Genomic DNA, 23,899 nt, shown 5'->3' on the forward strand with positions numbered 1-23,899 from the left:
GAAGGGAAAAGATTGTATGTATACAGGTATACATATATATGTATGTATATGTATGTGTATATGTATGTATGTATATATACAAATATATACAAGATAGATAGTTATATTACTAACCTTTTAGTTCATCCAAATAACAGTTTGTGTTTTGATTATTTTGTTCGTGTTTACCTCTTGTAACCTAAACAACTACTTCTAAGATAACAATATGCAATATATTAGTGTTACCTTTTTTTCTGAAATTTTGTATTGCTTCTATTCTTTTTTGTTTTGCTTTTTTAAAACAAAAAATGTAATTAAGAAATCTATAAAAAAAGAAAAGAAGAAAGTTAACACTAGGATTCTTAGAAGATGGAAGAGTGGTAAACAGCAGAGAAACAGTGTCTCTGAGATTTGGTGTCCAGATGTTGGAATATAGCAATGTGAAGAAGAGTAAAAGGGGAGAAGTGAGTCCCTAAGACCCAGCAAGGATCTAAAGTGAGGATTTAAGCTCATACGAAGAGTGAAGAAAAGAGGTCTCAACAAAGCAGAAGGTGGTGGCAAGCAGTGCTGTTTCCCTGAGCTCTGGCTTAATGCAAAGACTGGGCAATTCAAATCTGCACGAGCATGGTGACTGCTGACACTATAGACACCTCCAGGGGGAAATGCACCAGTAGAACAAAGCAGTGGATTTAGCGGACTGTAGAGAACGGTTAGTTATTCAGGTTCAGATATCCCCAGGAAAGAGGATGGGTTGGTCACCATCTTAGAGAAGAGCAAATGAGCTCAAAGCTCAGAGCAGCTGTGGGCAGGCTCCATTTAACAGCTTCCACTGTAAAGGTAAGGCATAACCAAGTTCAAGCAGGCAGGAAGCACATACAGTATTGCAGACTGAACAAACTGGGTTCTACGTGCACAGCTAGAAACCAGCCTGAACTTTGGTGGAACTAAGGTGCAGGTTTGCTGGGTTTTCCACTATCCTGCTATAAATCTACACCTGGTTTGCTGGGATTAATCAATATGAATCTGTGATCTGTCTGCCCACTCTGTCTAGAAATGACAGTACTGAAGTGGAAATTTTTGTCTTTTTTGTTTTTTGATTGATTGTTCTTCTTTTATGAATGAGAACACTGTTTCTAGTCACTTTGTTGTTGTTCTTTTCTTATATTTTTTTGTCCTGTAACGAGGACTACAACTCCAAGAACTTCAAGAACCCCAAGAGAATGAATCTACCAGGCAAGACAGGAAATTAAATGGGGGGAGGGTACGGAAGGGAACCAACAGCAGGAAAATAACATGGCAAGGTTAAGTCAATACACATCAATTAAAACCATCAATGTAAATAGTCTCAATTTGCCAATCAAAACAGACTAGCAGAATAGATCAATATGCTGCATGTAAGAAACACATTTAATCAAAAAGAAATTGAGTCAGGCGTGGTGGCTCATGCCTGCAATCACAGCACTCGGGAGGCTGAGGCAGGAGGATCACTGAGAGTTCAAGCCTGGGCTACAAAGTGAGCTTAAGGCCAGCCTGAACTGCCTAGCAAGACCCTGTCTCAAAAAGACCAAAAAAAAAAAAGAAGAAGAAATTGACAGACTGAAAGTCAAAAAACAGAAATCAACACTCCATTTGACAGGAACCCAGAAAAAATCAGGGGTTGCGCCAAAGTGCATCTCAAGCCAAAACTGACTGAGAGACAAAGAACGTAAGAATATTCTTGTAAATGGAATGATCCAAGAGGAAGAAATAACAACCCTAAAAATATATCTACCAAATAACTGCACACTACAAATAACTATTAATAGACATGAAAAATCAAATAGCACTAATAAAATTGTAATGGGGAACTCAATATCCCACTGTCATGAATGGATGAACTAGACAGAAAATCAACAAAGAAATATGAAAACTGAACCAAATTTTGAATAAATAGACTTAAGTTGATATCTATAGTGTTTTCACACCACATCAGAACATTCATTCTTCTCAGCTGCACATGGAACTTTATCGAAAATAGACCACATAGTAGATCATAGAACATGGTTAAGTAAATATAAAAGGATTTGAAATTATCTTATCCATATCAGATCACAGTGAAATGAAATGAGAATTCAGTGGCAAACAATGTAGCAAATCAATCAAGGAGATTATATACCATGACCAAGTAGGATTCATCGCAGGGATTCAGGTTCCATATACACAAATAAATAATCGTAATACACCATATTAACAGAGCCAAGGACAAAAACCATATGATCATTTCAACAGATCCAGAAAAAGCATTTGACAAAGTCCAACATCCATTCATGATAAAACCCTACATAAAATCAGAATAGATGATCTTTATCTTAATCTGTTAAAAGCCATCTATGGGGGAGGAGAAAAAATGGTGGCTTGCTAGGAAGCTGGATAGAGAACCTCTGGGGGAAAAACAGCTCAGATGCTAGAATTTGACAACATGGAGAGGGCCAGACGATTGGATAACGATTGCATTAACCAAGGAGGAAACCGAAGGGAAAAATAAAGTTAGGAAAAGGAAGGAAAAGCCCGGGTGGAGGGCTGAAGCCCAACATGCTCACTGAGACCCGTTCTGCGCTGTGCTGGGTGTGCCCTGGAGTCAAGGATCAAAAGTCACGCTGAAGCCGCAGCTGCCATTAACGAGAGTGGATGAGTCCTGGGCCCTTGAAGGGAGGATGAGGCACAGTGTGGAGTGGAGCCAAGCCATGGTGGAGAGATTTATTGGCTCTTGGGGAGTACTGGAAATTGGGTCCCAGGGCCCTGCAGAGCCACCAGAGCCGCCAGGCCACACTGGAGGAGGCCGTGGAGAGACCACACACCTGGGCACCGAAGCTGGGCACCGCACAGTTTTCAGAAGAGGCAGGATGCTGATCTAGACCTGGAAAAACCACATCAAGCTAGAATTTACCTCTGCAGAGGAAGGAAAAATGCAAGTGGAGGGGTGGAATCTATGCGCTCACTGAGACCTGTCTGCACTATGCTGGGAGTGCCATGGAGTCAGGTGACTCAAGTTGAGCTGAAGCCACGGCCACCAATAATGGGAATTGTTGAGTCCCGAGCCCTTGGCGGGAGGACGCGGTGCAGTGTGGACTGGAGCCAAGATGGAGAACTGCATTGATTCTCAGTGAGTGCTGGGGACTGGGTCCCATGGCTGCTGTCGCTGACTGGAGAACATCTTGGAGGTGAGCAGAGCCTGGCACCATGGTGGCATCAATTGGCCACCCCTGGCGCAAAGAGGACTGGTGGGATCTGCTGGGACTGAGCTACGCCTCTGGAGGGGACCCAGTACCCAGGATCAAAACTGTCAGGACTCTGTGATGTTCACAAGGTACAGCCTAAGTTGCTGAAGGAACTTGTGTGTTGACTCAGAGGCTCAAGGCTAGTCTGTATTGTCCTTGCGTCCCTGCGTGTACCTCAGACAACAGCAAATTGGGGAGGGCAGCAAAACCCCAGTCAGAATGCTTGGGAAAGACCCTAAATTCAGAGAGGGTCAGCGACTCCCCGGATACACCTGTCTGAAAGAAACGAGAAACATGACAAGAGATAGAAATTTAAAAAAAACCTCCAGCCCCTGACCCTGGGAAAATAAGCCCAGGAGAGGTAAATACAGAAGAGAAACAATGCAGTAATCATGCAATATTAGACACAGTATCAGCGGACATAAAGAAATACCTTTGTGACCTCACAGATGAATTTGAAACTGTACTTCTGATCCAAGTGAGGCAAGATATAAAAAGATTAATTAAAGAAATGATAAGCCCCTCCCAAGAGAACACAGATGGAAGAACGGAGGAACTCAGAAAAGGAAGAGAAGCCTTTGATGAAGAATATAAACAAAATCTAGAATACATGAAACAGTTCCAAAGAGATTACCAGGAAACTAAAAGCTCCATTGAAAGCTGGCAAAATGCCTTGACAGAAATTAAAATTAGCCTTTCGAAACTTGAAGAGAGATTTATGATGTGTGATCGTGAAAGAAAAGATCTCTTAAAAATAACAAGAACTAGGAGGAAACAATTCAAAGGCTAGAAGATGACAAGAGGATTTATAACTTTAGAATAAAAAATGTGAGTGAAGCAGCATGAGTAACCACAAATGAACTACAAAGACTATTCAAAGATATGATTAAGGAAATCTTCCCAAGCAGAGGAAAAAGAAATGATATCCATATAAATGAGGCATATAGAACTCCAGCCACCTACAACCAAAACAGATCTATACCCAGAGATATAATAATCAAGATTCCAGAAATCCACCACAAGAACAGAGTATTAAAAGCAGCCAGAGAAAAGCAGCAGATTACCTACAAAGGAAAAATTATTAAAATAATGACAGACTTATCAACACAATCTCTTAAATTGAGAAGAGCCTGGGGGGAAATAGTCCAAGCCCTGAAAGAAAATAACCTCCAACCAAGACTGATGTATCCTGCAAAACTCTCTCAAAATTAATGGAGAAACAAGATATTTCCAAGACAAGGAGGAACTGTGGGAGTTCATGGCCACCAACCCAACCCTACAAAATATACTGAAGGACATTCCAGAGAGAAAGAGGTAAAAATACCAGGATTCCAGCAACAGTGGCAGAGAGGCCTCAATGAATGGGGCAGACAGTGGAATGAAGGAGTAAAGTGGACAAATAATAGCAGAAGAATAGAACAGCAGAGATGAGGCAGAGACAATAAGCTATAATCTTTAATATACATAGCCCTGATATACTAACAAAAAGAAACACAGGCAGAGTAGATTAAGAGGCAGGATCCATTGAGATGCCCTGAATAGGAAATACACTTAACCTGAAACAGGGTTAATAAACTTAGAGTCAAAGATGAGAAAACAATGCTGTATGTTACAGGTTAGAGAGAAATGCTGTATGTCTGGTTAGAGAGAAATAGGGACAACTCGTCCAGCAGCCGCAGATAGATTGGAAAGCTACGACACTTTTAGGCAGTGTAGGACTACACAGCTGGAAGGAAGGAAAACCTTGTGACTTTAGTAAGAAAAGGAGTACAGCTCAAGATCAAGCTCAAGCTCAGCAACACTCAGATGGATAACAGGTTGGCTCCCTAATCTAAAAATTAAAGGAGCCAGTGGGACCCAAAATATATAAAGTACCCTGAGAAAGGGAAAGGGAGAAATTGTCAAAAAAAGGAAGGCAGAGGACATTATTAATAGTGTATCCGGATTTAAAAGTCACAGTAGTCTTATTGCTCTGGTTAGTTTGATTATATTTTGTTTCAGTCTGTGTACTCATATTAGATTTGAGGGCACAGACAGCTAACCCAAAAACAGCAGTAGTCTTATTGCTCTGGTTAGTTTGATTATATTTTGTTTCAGTCTGTGTACTTATATTAGATTTGAGGGCACAGACAGCTAACCCAAAAATAGCAGGTTATACCATGGTAACTATCCTTAATTTCCTATTAACTTAAACTAAAATCCTGTATTACTTACATTGTCTTACTATGACTGATCTTATTTAAAGCTGGTTTGTTAGACTGCTGTTCAGCCTCGACTGAATTTTATTTGAATTTGGTATGCTTGATAGTATCAAGTCTAAGAGTAGAGGCAACTTCTCTGAAGATGACCAGATGTAAAAGATATCCATTCCAGTTTTGATTATTAACTGCTTTCAAGCCCTACAATGTCTTCAAAGTTGTGTTTTTATAAAAACATCTATGTAACACTATGTTTAATTATATAATGCCTGATGATGTGGACAATTCTATTGAAAATACAAGAGAAAGCATAGTAACTACTGTAGATCACCTAATACTGTGGTCCTATATGTCTTTTTCATTTCATGTTTTTCTAGGAATTTGTTTTGTTGTCTTGTTTTGATCTGTTTTTCCCTATAATACAGAAAGGATAGATATACATGTAGAGATTCACACATGGGAAGAATTTCTAAACTATTTACAGGAATAGATTATATAATACATGATATAATGAACAGATACTCTGATGAAGAGACACTAAGAAACCCAGTGCTAATTCTGTAACATTATGACATAAAATCTAGCAAAACTATTATTCACTGTTCACAGTGATATTAGTCTAGTCTCTTACGTTCAATTTCAGCATACGTAAAGATAAAGACAGCTACTACGAAGAGAATGAGAGACATTATGGTAGTCATTATTTACTTCCCCAAAATCAGGTCTTGAAGACCTAAAAAGCCTTCATCATCCTGTAACGATTTGATTAGTTCTATAATGTTCAGTATGTATTCAATGTGTGTGAAGATGGGGACAACTATTTGGAAAAACACTAGAGAAAATAAGATAGACAGTGAAGATCTCCAGTGGACTTGCTTTGAAATCTGTGTTTCTTTAAATTGTTTCCTTATGAACCGTTTTGTTATGTTCAGTCTTACCCTCTTTAAGATAAAAAACAAGTGTGTAGGACTGATAACCACATTACTAAGTTTTTGTTGGATCATTGAGCACAACTGTTTGCAGTGTCATTATTTGAATGTCACTTTGTATGCTTTAATTTTGTAACTTGAACAACTTGCTAAGATGACAATATGTAACTTATAAACTAGTGATTTCTTACTGTTTATTTTTCTGAAGTTTTATATTATTTCTACCCTTTTTTCTGTTTTTTTTTTATCTTTAAATAAATAAATAAAAGCCATCTATAACAAACATCACAATAATTGGATAAAAATTGAAACACTGGGGCTGGGGATTTAGCTCAGCGACATAAGCACCTGCCTTGCAAGCAGGTGTTCGTGAGTTCGATCCCCGGTACCGATAAAAATGAAAAAGACAAAAGACCAAAAAAAAAAAAAAAAAAAATTGAAAACACTCACACTAAAATCAGGAACAAGATAAGGATTCACTATCACTATTCTCATTAACCACAGCAATTAGACAAGAGAAAGAAATAAAAGAATACAGATACGAAGGAAGAAGTTAAACTATCATTTGAAGATGATATGATACACTGCACAGAAAACTCCAAAAATTCACTGAAAGACATCTAAAAGATCTAATAAGGTTTAATAACCTTAAAGATTTAATAATCAAATTCAATAACAACTATATACAAAGCCAGCACTCAAAAAACAATAGCACTTCTGTACACACATAATGAATTCACCGAAATTTACAATGCCATCCAAAAAAATGAAATACCTAGGAATCAATCTAACAGATAATAGATATCTTCACATTGAAAACTATAGTACTCTGAAAAAGAGATCAGAAAAATGGAAAGATTTCCCTTGTTCTGGGGTAGAAAGAACCAATATAATGAAAATAGCCATACTTTCAAAATTATTAAATAGATTTATTGAGATCTCAATGAAAATACCATAGCATATTTCACAGAATTACAGAAAACAATCCTAATATTCATTTGGAACCAGAAGAGACCCAGAGCAGCAAAAGTAATTCTGGGCAACAAAAGCAAAGCAGATGGCATTAAAATTCCTGACTTGAAACAGTATTATAAAATTCCTATGATAAAAATGGCAAAAAAGAAAAACAGATCCAAGGAACAATGGAACAGACTAGAAGATGCAGAAAAACTCCAAACACACTCAGACACCTTATCTTTGACAAAGGAGCCAAATACGTTCATTGTAAAATAAAGACCAAAATAATGAGAAATTGGAAGAAAATGTTAAAATGGGGAGGAGAGTAAAGAAAAAGGGTGTGGGAAGGGAATGAAGAGAAAAGAAATAGAAAGAATAGAAGAAAAAATGGAAACAAGGCTTTTTTAAACAAAGAAGGGAAAAAGGGTTGAAGGAGAATGGGGAAAAAAAGAAGTAAAATATAACATATATAGGCACAAACTCCCTATGATGAATGTTATTATTATATGTATCTAAATGTACCAATAAACAAAGAAACAGATGTCAACCTAGCCAGTACCCTTTCTATATCTGGAGCTATTTCTATTCCCCAATAAACCTTTCTTAATCTTAACAACAATAACAACAACAATAAAGTAACATTAGAGGTTAGGCAGGATTCTCAGAGATCTTGAGAAAAAGTAATTTCACAATGAATACATAGGAGAAAAGGACAATACTATACCTGTATGCACACTTTCCATCAGTTGTTTTGGTTGTAATAGTAACATGAGCCACGTGACTTATGCTGGCCAAAGCCTACGGAAGAAAATGAAATGGAATGAAACAAAAACAAATTGCTTAGGGAAACAAATCTAAATCAATGTTTCTGTTTTATATTAAGATATGACAACAATGAACACTTCATTGACATGTTTAAAAAAGGATATAAAATTGAATCTGTAGCATAATCATTAAAGCAAGAAAAAATTTATATTACAATGTCAAAAAGGAAACACTAAAGCATTAATGTATTAATAGGCACTGTATTCAGGTGATAGAACTATAGCATTCTTAGCTTCCCATTATTGCTGCAAATATCTGAGACAATTAACTTTAACAGGAAAGCTTTATTTTGGCTCACAGTTTCAGAGTTGAGGCCATCATCAGTTGATCCCATGGCTTTTGGGCTTATGTTGAGGCCGCACAAGATGGAGAGGAATATATGGGGCAGCAAAACCACTCACCTCGTGTGATGCCATAGGAGAGAAGAGAAAGGGATACCACAAGTCCTTAAAGGGCACACTGCCCAGTGACCTGAAGACCACACACCAGCCCCCACTTGTTAAAATTTCAACCACTTTTCAGTAGCACCAAGTTGGGAGACCAAGGCTTTAATTAATACGCAGGCCTACTACAAATGACAGCAGGCATGCTTAATATATCCTGAATGATTTATCTTTTAATAACTTAAAAATAGTGGAGTTATTCCAAATACATGATGTTGGAGACTGCTACTCAAAACTGCTTTATATAAGTAATTATAGGGTAGAAACATAAAATTAAAATTATTTAATTAAACAAATTAAAACATTTAAAAAACCTAAGATCCATTCTTTCCCCTTATAAACAAGACTGGTTTTTTGGTCCCTTGGGATCTGTATCTCTTTTTACTAAAAGGACATCATCATCAGTATGCAACCCAGGAGCTGTGCTACAATGAGGTCTGTGTGACAGTACCCATACAGCTGAGAAAGGTTCGGTTCAACAAGCAACCTGGTTCTACAAGCTGATCAAGCATAGGAGTTATGAGACCATGCTTAGCAAAAGAGTTAGACCCCTGTTGCAAAAACAAAAACCAAATAAAGAAAAACAAAAAACATTTCTCAGGCTCAAAAATTACTTGGTGTTGGCTAGATTTCCCTGTAATTTTCATCACTGACAATATATAAATGATTTTGAGACCTGTGTAATGACGGACATTAGAGATGCACGACAGTACAACAGTACCTAACACCACAGAAAAAGTTCCACTACAAATGGCACAGCAAATAGTCCTGCTACTTGACAGGATCTTTCCAGTGGAACAAATGGGGAGGAGCACGGACTGCAGTCAACGTACCTAAATTAATCCCTTCTGCTACCTTCTACGTGTGTGCCTGGCCATGCTGGAAGTAACACGTAAAACATACATAAAGCATCAGAACCTCTGGTGACACAAATCCCTAAACAAATCTTGTATAATCACAGTGAAACAATAATCCTAAAGATTGTTCAGGTAAGGCTCTAGGCCATGAACTTGGAAAATGACCCATAGAGTGCAAAGTCCATACAAAACTATTCCTAGAGCTTGACCTGAGGCAGCCTCAGGGTAAAGTATCCTTATTAGGAACATTTTGGGGCTCACTGTAAGAGAGTCCTTGAGACTATCTTGGTTTGCTCTAAATAGTCCCAAATTACAGGTACTAGGTCACAGCTGCCTTTAATTTATTTTTGGTCTTTTTTGTTTTTATCGGTACCAGGGATCGAACTCACAACTGCCTGCTTGCAAGGCAGGCGCTTAAGCCGCTGAGCTAAATCCCCAGCCCCACAGCTGCCTTTAAAAAAAAAAAAAATAAGGTAAATTGGAAATTTAAAAACTAGAGAGGCCAAAATTGAAAAGTAATAGGCTTCTTTCCTCTCTCCCACCTTTAATCTCATTTCCTCAAAATAATTAAACAGCTTTTCTTGTCCCCTAGAAAGGAACAGATCCCTACCAAAACCTTGATTTCAGCCTAATGAGACCCATGTCTTCTGATCTTAAGAACTGTAAACAATAAATGTATACTCTTTTAAACCATCAATTTTATGTGATTGGTGGGCCACCAGCAGTAAATATCTACTACTAATATTTTTAAAATGTGTATTTTTACTTTAGTAAATTTGTAAGTAAGGAATAACAAAACACAGTGTATATCTAAGAATATTCATCAGAGCATTAAACAGGAAAGAACCGTAGCCTAAATGTTCAAAAGAAAATCATTTGATGAAACTTCATATAGGTACATTATTCATAATGGAATAGTATATACCCATCAAGAACTATATAAGTCTACACTTATTGGATGGAAAGGTATCCATAAGGAATTAAGTCATTAAAAACAAGAGGATCCCATTTTAGACTTAATTTTTTTATTTTCTATATCATATATTCCTGTAATAATTTACAAATGCCACAGTATTTTTTTGTTCAGTATTAAGGATTGAATCCTCAGTGCTAAACTGCCAAGGCTGGTGATCTTTCTGCTTCAGTGTTCTATGTTGCTAGGAATATGGGCATGTGCCACCTCACAATATTTTTTATTAAGAAAATTAATAATTTCTACTGAATACTATCAAACAGCCAATATGGGTTCAGCATGTTTATCTTTTATTGTTGTTGTTCCCAGGATCGAACTCACAACCTCATGCTTGCCAGGCGTATGCCACTGAGGTATACCCCCAGCCCTTCCTTGTAGTTTTTGTCAAGTCTTTTGTCATGTAGTTTTGTTAGTATCACTTACTATCCTTGCATGTAGCCTATATTTTCTGTAGGTTGGTATTTAGATCTATATATTGACTAAATGATTCATTTTTTTTTTTTTTTGCCAAAAAAGCTACATGGATGTAGCTACATGTTGTGTTGGGTATATACAACATATAATATCTAAGCTTTAAAATAGTTTATTGGATATTAAGTACCAATGAATAATTTACAGCTTTGGAAAGCCAAATTAAATAAAGTTAAAATTTGCATATACATTGGTAACTCAATTCATGAACTCAATTCTTTCCATGATTTTGATAGCAAGGTTAATTCTACAGTTACAACCACAATCATGGAAAGAACCAAGATTGTACAAATATGTAAATTTACAGTTCACAAACACTTTTGTTTGCAAACAATGTTTCTCAAATAGAAGTGTTAGGCAAAACTTTGTTTTTGTGTGCAACTCTGTATTGGGTGACAAACATAATCATGGCCATCTTTTCCAAAATTGTAGAATATATTAAGTTTTTGAATCAAGGTACTACTGTATTTAACAAGTAAAAATTAGCAAATCTTGGCTTGTTCATTTGTTTTGGTTGTTTTGAGACAGCGTCTTGCTGCATGGGTTCAGGCTGATTCCATCTCACTAAGTGGCCCAGCCTGGCCTGACCTCACTGTGATCCTCCTGCGTCAGCCTCCCGCGTGCTGCAATACCACAACTGGCAAAAACAGCAAATCTTATTTACCTCTGTTGAGAAATATACGCTGATAAATGACAATGTCATCAGCAAGATAGTTTACATATTTCTTTAAACTTTAGCTTACCTCGCCCCGAAAGCCGTAAGTAGAAATACTAGCTAAGTCCTCAAAGGACTGCAGTTTACTAGTTGTGAACCTTTCGCATACAATATCCAGATCTTCTTTCTACAAGACACAGAAAATCAGTAAATAATTATGTTATTCACTTTTCCAAATCTTTCTGAACTTATAATTCATTGATTTAATCCAGAAAGGAACTCCTCTCAACAGAGTTTGTAAATTTGCAGTAACTTCCCTACTTGGTGTTCAGATTACAACATTGTCTGACATCCTCCCTTGTTACTACGTTGCTCATTTTCAGCATCATCTGTTGCTTCCATTTCATGTCCCCATCTCCTGACAACAGAATCACCCAGGATTTTCTATCCTTAGATGTCTGCTCTGTCTACACTCACTATCCTGGTAATTTCAGTCAATGTCAAGGTCTTTTTTGAAGAGTTGAAAATATTACTTCAAATCTACAGCGAACTTTTTACTTTTATTTTTTGTGGTGCTGGGGATTGAATTTAGGTCCTCACAAAGGCTAAAGAAACTCTCAGTCAGCTATACCTCTAGCTCTTTATATCTCACTTTTGAGACAAGCTCTCACCTGTGTTGCCCAAGTTGCCCTGAACTTCTAAGCCTCTTGCATCAGTCTCCTGAATAGCTGGAATTACAAATGTGTACCACCACATCCAGCTAAGTAACTTTTTAAACTGTAGCAAAATACATATAAAATTTTCATTAAAATATTTTTAAGTGTTGCAGTTCAGAGGCATTAGTTACTTCACTACTGTTGTGCAACCATCACTACCATTCACGTCCAGAACATTTTCATCTTCCCTAAACTGAATCTCTATTTCCATTGTTATGGTTTTGTCTAGATGGCTCCCCAAAGCTCCATACAGTCATGGAACAGGCTTGCAGAATTTGCAATTTATTCATGGTCCAGTGCTGGAATTATAGGCATGAGTGCTACACCCACCCTTGGGTGGTTAGCCTATATACGGTATAAGGGACTAAAAGAGTCTTCTCATATACTCTTCCCCTTTTGTTCTTATTGCTTTTCTGTTTTCTGCCACCAAGAATGGTTGCCCCTCAGCCATGCCACCCTGCCTTGAAGCCAGCTGGGTATTAACTGAAATCTCACTAACTCTGAACTAAACCTTTTCTTCTTTAATTCTGAGATTGGGCACTTTGTCCCAGCAATGACAGAAAAGTAACCAAGATGCCCTTAAGTAATAACTCTTCATCTCTCCTCATTCTCTAGTTCCTTACCAACCATCATTCTACTTTCCACATTCTACACCATATAATAGGAATCATATATCTATCCTTTTTTTCTGACTTATTTTACATCTTAAACAGCCACCTTAATTAAATATGCCCCCAAATGAACTTCCTATCTTCCCCCAAACCTGTTTCTTCCATAATCTTTCCCATCTCCAGTAAGGCAACATTTTTTCCGTTTACACAAGTCAAAACTTTGAAATCACTCTTGACTCTTCCTCTCACACTCTGTATCAGCAAATTCTGAGTGTTTGCCTTCATAATTAACTTAGAATCACTGCTTCTTACATCTTTACTGCCACCAACTTAGATCAAGGCACTGTTGTCCTCTTCTGGATGTTGCAAGAACCTCCTGCTTCCACCCTGTCCTGCTGCAGTCTATTTTCCAAAAAGCAGAAAAAGGACTTTTTATAAAAAACTTTCCAAATCATGTACCACTTTGCTTAAAATCCTCTAACTGTATCCTATCAGAGTCACTATAAAAGCCACAGACTTCATCATGGGTCTAAAGGTCCTACATATTTTCCCTCAGATCTCATCTCCTGTTACTCTTCCCTTGTTCATTCTGTTCTAGACACACTGGTCTCCTTGTTGGTCATTAAATGTGTCAGGCATGTTTCTATTTCGTAGTCTTTCTCTTTAGTATCTCTGCCTAAAACATTCATTCTCTGGACGGTCTCATCACTTGCTCTTTGGTTCTTCATTAGGTCTCTCCTTAAACACCACATCCACATTAAAGCCTTTCTGAACCATTCAAGTTAAATTGTGTCACTCTTCTCACTTCTCTATCTTCCTCCCTGCTTTTGCTTCTCACATCACCTGACAGTATTTATTGTACCTATTTAATGCTTGTTCCCCTCTACTATAATGGAAGCACCAGAAGAGAAAGTAATTTTGGCTATTTTTTCACTACCATTATCTCCTGAACAGTGCCTACCGGTATTCAATACATAATTACTATTGCAGTTGAATTTTTCACTCAAAAATCCCATCCACAAAGACCTCAAGTTTCAGAATAGGGAAAGATTCTGGCTTTTCCTACAAAGTTACCACATAAAGCACAGGAACATCCTGCTCCCTCGAGGTTTTACTTACCCTGATTCCAGTGCCATTGTCTTGGATCTGAATCAACTTTAGACCTCCCTCTTTAACAATCACTTGAATACTTGTGGACTTTGCATCTAAACTAGCAAATCAAAGACAGAAAATAATTCATTAGTCTCCACTTAACTTTGATGCATGTATTTCAATATGGACCAAACAGTGACAAAAACTCTAATACGAAAGGGCTAGGTTGATATATTTTTCCTTTGTTTTGCAGGCTCAACGTCTACATTATATGAATTTACATATTGTATAACAGAGAAGGGCAAAACAATCATTTCCAATCACTCTTCCTCTATGGAAAAAAAGATTAGCAGAAGTAGGATTCTTTTGGCATATGCCTCTTATCCTCAACGAATTTTACAGTTACTTCAACTTTATTCAACCTCTGGATCCTAAGTGATTCTAATAAAATGTACTTAAAATGCTAAATGTTTTTCTATACCATTACTTTTTCTTTTTTATCGGTACTGGGGATCGAACTCATGACCACACACTTGCAAGGCAGGTGCTTATGCCATTAAGCTAAATTCCCAGCCCCACTACCATTACTTTTTAAGAAAATACACTTATGACAAAGGAAAGAAAAAAATGGCAATGTATAAAGTTCTTTAAGAAATCAATAAATCTTTTGTGCTTTCAAAGAGTAGCCCATATGGTCAGAGCAACTATAAAGAAAGCAAATTCAGCCCAGAGGTTGCATAAAAAAAAGAAGTTATTCACTGAAAGAGAAAATTATTCCTTCAAAAATAAGGGCAACTTGATAAATACTAAGACCAGGTTGTGCCCCTGGGTGTCTATGGATTATTTCTGGAATGGTAACACTAACAACACGGTATCCTCTGAAGAATATTTTTTTTCCTAACATAAGCTTTTATATTTTGTATATTTCTGCACTTCTTACATATATAGTTGTAAGCAGCTTCTAACGTACAGGCATTATTAAAACAGTATCATATATACTTCTCTACTACTAACCCCCAAACACTACAAAGACCCAGTGAGAGCGCTCCAGAAACTCTCGCTTCTGCTCAGGGTAGGTTGAAAGCTGGCCCAGCGCGGGCGCCCGAGTTTGGTGCATGCGCTGTACGCGCTTCCGCCCAGGCATGGAGATGCGTCCGCACTATTCAGAGGAGAGGCCCGTTACGTCGTTGCCTTTAAGAGAACTTGGCTCGAAACCCTCCGTACCAGTTTTCAATCATCTCTTTGATGGCATTAGCAGGACGCTGGATAACTTCTCCTGCCGCAATGCGGTTGACCACTGTCTCATCAAGCCGCCGAATAACCCCCGCTATAAGCGACATCTTGGCGCCAGAGGAGCCCAGGCGGAGGTCAGATGCTAAACGGAAGTGCCTTTAGCCAATCACCTCAGTGCCTCGTGTCTACGTTCTTCCTTCCACTACGGATTTACGACATCCTGCACCACCCTCCAGCAGAAACTCCCGATTGGACAATTTATATGCCAGTCAAATTTCTTAACTGCGTGTGTGTCTGGATCTGTTTGTCCCGCCTTAAAGCGTCTGCAGCCCACCAACTGGAAAAATGTGTCTGCTTTTCCTATTGGTTTTTTCCTAGGCGCTGCAGGAGAATACGAAATCGCCAGCCAATAGGAAGGGGAGGTGTCATCGCGGAGGCCGGTGTTTTCCCGCTGAGGTGATCTGTCGCAGAGCCCCGGAGCTGCTTTTCTCCCGACCGGCTCCTCCCCTCTCCTTGTAGCCTCTCTGAGGTTTGCGGTGCTCTTGTGGCTTCCTGCAGAATGTGGATGACGCCCAAAAGGAGCAAGATGGAAGTCGACGAAGCTCTTATTTTCCGGCCAGAGTGGACCCAGCGTTACTTGGTGGTGGAGCCTCCGGAGGGCAACGGTGCTCTGTGCCTGGTGTGTCACCGTCTCGTCGCTTCTACCCGCGAACGCGATGTCAGGCGCCACTATGAGGCCGAACACGAATTCTATGAGCGGTATGTGACAGAGGAAGAGCGTGCGGCCCTGGTGGAGCGTCTCCGGCAGGGCGATTTGTCGATTGCCGATGTTCTCACTCCTGAGGAGAAAGCTGCTCGTGCAGGCCTTGGGCTCTGTCGCCTGTTGGCTTTGAAGGGCCGCGGCTGGGGTGAAGGGGACTTTGTGTACCAGTGCATGGAGGTGTTTCTGAGAGAGGTACTGCCAGATCACATAGGCGTCCTGGAAGGCATTGATTTATCTCCGGAGATCACAAGGCAGAGGATTCTCAGCATTGACAATAACCTGCGTAGTCAGCTTTTTAATCGAGCCAGGAACTTTAGGGCTTATTCCCTTGCTCTGGACGACCAGGCCTTTGTGGCCTATGAGAACTATCTCCTTGTCTTTATCCGTGGCGTGGACTCTGATTTGGAGGTGCAAGAAGACCTTCTGACCATAATCAACCTAACTCATCACTTCAGTGTTGGTGCGCTTATGTCAGCAATTCTAGAGGCCCTGCAGACGGCAGGGCTTAGCCTGCAGCGAATGGTTGGACTGACCACCACACACACTTTGAGGATGATTGGTGAGAACTCAGGACTTGTCTCATACATGAGAGAAAAGGCTGTAAGCCCCAACTGTTGGAATGTTATCCACTATTCAGGGTTTCTTCACTTGGAACTTTTGAGTTCTTATGATGTAGATGTTAATCAGATCATAAATACCATATCTGAATGGATAGTTATGATTAAGACAAGAGGTGTTAGGCGACCAGAATTTCAGCCTTTACTAACTGAGTCTGAATCAGAGCATGGTGAAAGGATCAATGGACGATGTCTGAACAATTGGCTTAGAAGAGGGAAAACTTTAAAACTAATATTTTCACTAAGAAAAGAAATAGAAGCATTTTTGGTTTCAGTAGGGGCAACAACTGTCCATTTCACAGACAAGCAGTGGCTTTGTGACTTTGGCTTCTTGGTGGATATTATGGACCACCTTCGAGAACTCAGTGAAGAACTACAAATTAGTGGAGTCTTTGCTGCTACTGCCTTCGACCATATTTGTACTTTTGAAGGTAAGCTGAATTTGTTTCAAAGACAAATTGAGGAACAAGATTTAACAGACTTTCCTGCCTTCTGCGAAGTTGTTGATGAGCTAAAACAGCAATTTAAGGAAGATCAAAAAATATTTGAGCCTGACAGGTATCAAATGGTGATCTGTCGTCTACAAAAAGATTTTGAGAGACATTTTAAGGACCTCAGATTCATTAAAAAAGACTTAGAACTTTTTGCAAATCCGTTTAACTTTAAGCCTGAATATGCACCTATTTCAGTAAGAGTGGAACTAACAAAACTTCAGGGAAACACTAACCTTTGGAATGAATACAGAGTCAAAGACTTGGGGCAGTTCTATGCTGGATTGCCTTCTGAATCTTATCCAATTATTAAAGGGGTTGCCTATAAAGTGGCATCGTTGTTTGATAGTAACCAAATTTGTGACAAAGCTTTTGCATATTTGACGAGAAACCAACACACATTGAGCCAGCCATTGACAGATGAGCATCTTCAAGCCCTTTTCCGGGTTGCCACAACTGAAATGGATCCCCGCTGGGATGATCTTATGAGAGAAAGAATTGAATCTAATCCATAAGTCTTTGTAGTAAAGCACAGGAACAAGAATTCAATTCTAAAAGAAAAAAAAAGTTTTTAAGTTTACTAATTTAGATTCCTGGAAAACACCAAGTTTATTACAAGATCAAAATGGGTCAGAATTCAGATCCTTTCAACAGTTGCCTTTTTTTCATCTCCTGTGGCAGCCTAGGACTGAAACATGAGAATTCCACTTTAGAAACTTGGCTTAAAGGCATAGTCATTATCTTTTTATGATATAATTGATTTTAACAAAGTTTAGTATTGATAGCGAGTTGAATTAGAAGTCTGTTTTTAAGGTGTTCTGAAGATACATGCCAAAAATTTTAGCTCTTTAGTGTTAAAATTCTGTTACATAGTATAAAATTGTCAACTCCTTAAATATATTTAATTCAGTTTCCAAAAACTCAGCAAGTTCACAAATTTCTGAAAAGGAAAAGCATATAGACATACAGTATTTTGTCTAACAAAATGTTCGAGACTATTTTTTTAAAGCATTTCTGAGTCCAAAGTAGATATTGACTGATTTTTTTTCCTTCTTACCTTCTCCCCACCCACCCCATTCATACTACTAATAGTAATCAAACAAAATTTTAATCAGATGAGCAAGAATCTATTTTTAAGTGCTGATTTAGGAGACTTCCTATAATTTGGAGTTTCCTAAATTATCACTTTAGAGATTTTCCAGGAATTTTTCACAGCTAGGGGCTGTTTTATCAGCTTGTCTTTTACAAGACTATGGTAAGTATAGAGTCTTAACTGTTGCCAGTTAGTAATTCTTTTTTCTATTCTGGATAGAAGTTTCACTCTACCAAAAGAATGAAGAAAAAGATTTTTGCACTTCAGGATTATAGGTTTGAGATATTTTAGCGTACCTGTTTTGTCTGCATGGCCGTATAAAGAAATCTGGGTAAAGGAAACACTATTTTAAAGTGATACAGTATCAGGTTTTGTTAGCTGCTGGAAATGGATTTATTCTAGAATTAAAACTGCTTCATACATTCAATAGTTAAGACAGCACACAAATAGAAAAATTTCAGATCTCAAGAAGCCAATTTCAAATTTCAACTCTCAAGAAGTGCTGATTTAGGAGACTTCCTATAATGTAAAGTTTCCTAAATGTTACTGACAGATTGTAGTAATTCTGTATTTCTAGTAAGACACTGGCTTTGTGCCATGACAGTAATTAATTTTCAGTGTATGTTGCCTGTGCAAAATTTAATATGTGAAATTGATTTTAAAATAAAAAATAATACTTGTAATACTTGTAACTCAGATTCTCAAGCACAATTTGAAAACTGTTGTGCTACGAAGTCCTGTCTTAACTATTGTAGCACCTTACTCCATGATCACTAATGTGGTAAATTTGAAGAACCAGGATGCATCCTAGAATTTAGAAGGGCCTGATTCCAAGGCAGTCTAAAAAGAAGCTGTTCATGGTTCGCAACCAGAGGTAGTAATCCTTGCAGTGGATGCTGGGAAATATTTTGGGGAATCTGACTGGTTGTCCTTTTTTACTAGGAAGGGTAGGGGTTCTGCTGGTATGTAAGCCTAAGCATTCCTTCCCCCATGCAGTACACAGGACAGCCTCACAAGATGAAGAATTGTCTTTCCCAGAGTGCCAGTAGACCCTCCTCATGTACATTATGTTATTTCAAGGTCAAATTACCGGTAGAAGAAAATCAGAAGGCGAGTTAGACAACTGGAGGGAATCCTTAATAGGAAAGATTAATTTCAACATTCCAAGGTTGGCTGGTAAGGTCAAACATAAAGGGCATCTGTTGTTATAATTAGGGCGGAAAAAGTGTGGAGAAAATATAGTTTGATCAGCAAAGATTAAGCTTAAGTGTCTGAAAAAACAGCGTAGTGAAAAACTGGAAAAATAACCTGCCGGTAATTTCCTGATAATTTCAAGTATTGTCTTTCATAGCAAATGCTTTATTGGAGACCTGGAAGCTGTTTCTGCTTTCTAGTCTCAGTTCCTCAAATATTGAAATTGTGTACATTTTGTGATGTTCTAGTATGTTTTGCAAATCTAGTCATGTGTTGGGAGTGGATGGGGATATAAGCCAAGGATTTAAAATTTAATCCTTGGCACTGGGGAATTTGCTATAACTAGTCTTGTTTGTAGAAAAACAAAGTGTATTTTACTGTTTTCTGTGTAAAGTAATTTTATAGATGCATGACTTTTTTTAAAGTATAGAGTTATTGATCCTGTTGTACTGGTGAATATAGTTAATATAAGTACCATTAAAAAAAAAAACTGTATCCTTAACAGTTACTTCTCCATATCTCATTTCTACTAATTGTTTTGAAAGATTTGCTATCTCTGTCTCCCATATTGCCACTCAAACTGTTCTACCAAACTCACAATTATGGAAATACTCAATTACTTTATTTTAGCTTACAGGAGATAATCTCCAGGCATACATTCTCATTCTTTGCAGACCCCTTTTCCCTTAAGTGTCTGACTTTAAGAGTTTACTTTATTAATTTTTTGAAGTCTGCCTAATGCTGGTTGCCCTAACCTATCTTGAATTGTATCCTGGCTGATCTCCTCTCCTCCTGCTTCAGTTACCACCTGTATGCAAATCCCCAATTCATATCCCCTTTCTAGATTTTTTCCTAAGTTCCTTTTTACCTGCAGAATGTCCTCATCATCTTCTCCTCAAATTTGCTAACATAAATCCACTCAAGCTGTTTCACAGGCACAACATACCATTGATCTTGCCCTCAAACTTGCTTGTCCTTTCTTTTTCCTTTTTTTTCTTTCATAGTTGGATGGCACCAGCATTGCCAACTATGTAGTTTCCTTTGCCCAAGCAAAAACTGAGTCAGTCTAATAATGTCACTCTGCTGCTTTCTTCATTGCTCTTAGAATGAAATATAAATTTGTATTCATCTTTCAGGTCTCAGTTTCTATACTACTTCATCTAGGAAGCCTTCATTGATGCCCTCTAAACCAGGTGGCCCAACTGTACACTCTCTATACTTCCTGTGTTTCCTCAGCCATACACTTAGCACTTGTTATTGCTGCTTGTTGATTATTTCTAGAGTAAGCTTTGTAAGTGCAGGGACCATAAGTCTTGCTCGTTGTTACATCTCTAATGCCTAGCATAGTGCCTGGCATTTAAATGTTTGGATAACTAAGTATTTGTATACTATTTTATGATCTTTGAAGCTCTGTTACAAGTTTCATTTGACCTTTACAGTCATCTTGCCTGTTTAAGGGCAGTTCTTAGTCTCATATTATAAATTAAGAAGTGAAGCTAAGGTCTTTGTGACTAGGAGCCTTGTTATTGTATTCAGAGAGTTTAGTGCAATGCTTAGCGTGTGGTTGGAATATTGTGAATGTGGTTAAAAAAACATTTAAGTAAACATGAGTAGAATTCAAACTCACATAAATCTGCTTTGTAATAAGTACATTCATGACATACAGTCTAGATTTTTTAAATTTCCAAAGGAACCTACATATAGGGAAAAGGAAATTGGACAGCTGTTTAAATACTTCGGTAATCAAAAAGTTATATTTGGTATTGAAGAAAGATAATACCTCATACAAGTTAATATCCATTTTTCCTTTTGTAGGCATCAACCTACAAGAGAAAACAGCATATTATTCACTTGTTACTTTGCTTTACAGCTGATGTCTGGCTCTTGTGGAATTTAAAAGTAAGTAAATTTAACAGAATATTAAAAGGGTTACTCAGGCATTCTGGTTACTACATGTTCATTTCACTTGCTTTTTTACCTGCAGAATGTCCTCATCATCTTCTCCTCAAGGGAGACAATGTGGTATAATTAATTTGTACTTTTAGATTTGCTACATTTCTTTTCTTGTTCCCATGCATCTCTGAACTCAATTTCTGGTTAATAGGAACCTTTTGGGTTTGAATAAGAGAGCCATACCATTAATCTCTTTCCTTAAGTTACTTTTGTCAAATTTGAAGCATTAACTTTTGTTATACTCGTGATTGGATTTAATGGTAGGTGTGACAGTCATCTTTGCCACAATCCTTGGTTAAAAGGATTTCTAATTTTTATCTTGTAATTGAAAAGTTGCCTCTTTATTCTTTTCATTTCTACCTACAAACTGACCAATTCCTTTCTGAGTTCATCTTTTCTGTACATTTTGCCAAATGCAGCCAACAACAGCAAAATAACTTATTTTTCTATGTTGTCTTTAGTAAAGAATAGATGGTCTTCTTGTTTCTCTCAAGGGACAGTTTCACCTCTGTATAATAGGAGTTGCCTCTGTGTAAATTTTTTCTTTCATCCTCCAATAGCAATTTTCTAGATCTTTGCCAACTCATTAACTCTTAAGGTTCAGTTTTTTCAGAAACCTTAAGACTAAATGGAATACATAAAAAATAGTCTCAGTAAAATACTGAAACCCTTGTTTTTAAACTACTTTCGTAAGTTTAATCAAGAATATTTTAGTATTTTAAGAAAACCTTGTTGCTTTTAGTGTAGAAAACTTAATTAGTTATGGCCAATTTAATTATATATCAAAGTAATATTTAGATAATATTTAAATAATGTTTTTTGGGGTGTGCCTCCATAAGACTCTGGAAAAAATCACTAAATCAGTCTGTTTAGTATTTTAGTTCTTTTTAAAACAGGAAGCTAGTTCCTGTGTCAGGATAGGCTAGGCTGCCATGAGGTAACAACTGCAAAAATGTTAGTGGCTCAGACAGCTTAGTTAAAGACTGTTCTAGGTAGGAAGCTGGTAAACTACAACCCACAGATAAAATCTGTCATGTGTTTCTAAATAAAGTTTGTTGGAGTACAGCGTTGTCCATGTATGTGTTATCTGTGGCTGCTTTTTCTCTACAGAAGCAAAGCTAAGTAGTTTTAATATGCCTAAAATACTTACCTTGTGGCCCTTTATAGAAAAAAGATCTCTGGTCCCTGCTCTAAATTGTCCTCATTATGGAACTCAGGCTGATAGCATCAAGGTTGGCTTCTCACTTGGGAACTGAAAAAAGAAAGTTGGGCAAATAACAGGTTCTTACAGCCCTTGGGCATGCCAAAGGTGAAGGAGTGTGAATCACCCCATGTATCACAGGAAAACCAGAAGTATTTGGAAGACAAACATTTGCTAACATATAATATCTCTATTACATAATTTTTCAGTATATTTTTGCTTTTTTATTGAGATAAAAGTTTACAGATGTAAGTGTATACCTCCAGATTTTTTTATATACCCATGGATGTACCACCCAAATCAAGGTAGAAAATATTTATCATCCCAAGAGGTACTTTATACCTCTCCTACACAGATAGCTATTATTGTGACTCATTGTCATCAATTAGTTTTGCCTATTTTAAAATTATATGTGAGATCATTATGTGCAGTTTTTTGTTGAATATTGTCTGTGAGAATAATCTGTATTGTATGTAGCAGCAGTTCATGTTTTATGTGTGTGTACTATTCCATTATATGATTGCTCTACAATTTATTCATTCTAATGTTGATGTAAGTTTGGATTGTTTCCAGTTTGTGATCTTTATGAATAAAGTTGCCATGAAAATTTTTGTGTTTCAGTGAACATGTGTATGTATTCCTTTTGGCATACTCTTTGGTACTCTGCCTCCATATTTCCTTTATACAGATTTTTTCCACACAGGAACAAGAGTGATTCTTTAGTTCAGTTTAGTTTTTGTCTTTTTAAGACAAGGTCTTGTCATTCAGTTTAGACTGGTTTTGAGCTCACTTGGTAGCCCAGCCTCGTCTCGAACTCAGTGATCCTCCTGTCTCAGCCTCCTGAGTCCTGGGAATACAGGCCTGCACCACCATGCCTGGCTAAGAGTGATTTCATTTAAAAATAAGCCAAGTGATGCCAGTTCTTGCTGCAAAATCCTCTAAGGACTTTGAGTAGACATGGTGGCATATCCTAGGCTGAGCATTCAACTGCAAGTTCAAGACCACAAGACCAGTTGGTAACAGCAACTCTGTCTCAAAAGGGGGAAAAAAAAATAGAAGGGCTTGGGATGTAGCTCACTGGTAGCACTGTTCACTAATGTGTCCAAAGCCCTGGATTCAAACCCCAGTACTACAAAAACAACCCACAAAAATCTATTTGTAATGACCTGTCAGGGCCTATATAATTTGGATTACTGTATTCTGTAATAGACATTATAAACTTGGGATCAAATGCTTTGATTGTCCTTAGACAATCAAAGAGGTTTTGTTTAGTGGAGGTGATTTTGATGCTAGAGATTGTTTGTTAAACGCTCTGCTACTGAGATAACACGACCAGCCCTAATGGTTTTGATGTAAACCATAACATTGATTTATGGTAAGTTATCCCAAGG

At 37.7% G+C, this 23,899-nt stretch overlaps 2 protein-coding genes across 4 annotated transcripts in view; one reads left to right on the plus strand and one right to left on the minus strand.

The window, feature by feature from the left end:
* The window catches only part of Mlh1 (mutL homolog 1), a 61,789-nt gene extending 46,412 nt beyond the window's left edge, over window positions 1–15,377 (minus strand). Inside the window, exons 1-4 of one of the 3 annotated variants that reach the window (XM_063260337.1) lie at window positions 14,978–15,175; window positions 13,991–14,076; window positions 11,633–11,731; window positions 8,045–8,118 (exon numbers count right to left, since the gene is read on the minus strand). In XM_063260337.1, the coding sequence (XP_063116407.1) occupies window positions 8,045–8,118; window positions 11,633–11,731; window positions 13,991–14,076; window positions 14,978–15,107 (389 nt within the window). In that variant the 5' untranslated portion in view covers window positions 15,108–15,175. The other 2 variants (XM_003473471.5, XM_013156290.3) reach the window with 2 other exon arrangements.
* Window positions 15,378–15,503: 126 nt separating this feature from the next.
* On the plus strand, window positions 15,504–23,115 carry Epm2aip1 (EPM2A interacting protein 1). The gene has a single exon (XM_013156307.3). It carries the CDS (start codon window positions 15,756–15,758, stop codon window positions 17,580–17,582), a length of 1,827 nt encoding a protein of 608 aa, XP_013011761.1. The 5' UTR covers window positions 15,504–15,755; the 3' UTR covers window positions 17,583–23,115.
* The last annotated feature ends 784 nt before the right edge of the window (window positions 23,116–23,899 follow it).

The sequence above is a fragment of the Cavia porcellus genome, unplaced genomic scaffold (assembly GCF_034190915.1).
Source record: "Cavia porcellus strain 051 isolate PalLab524CR breed Dunkin Hartley unplaced genomic scaffold, mCavPor4.1 scaffold_13, whole genome shotgun sequence".
NCBI classification, from domain to species: Eukaryota; Metazoa; Chordata; class Mammalia; order Rodentia; family Caviidae; genus Cavia; species Cavia porcellus.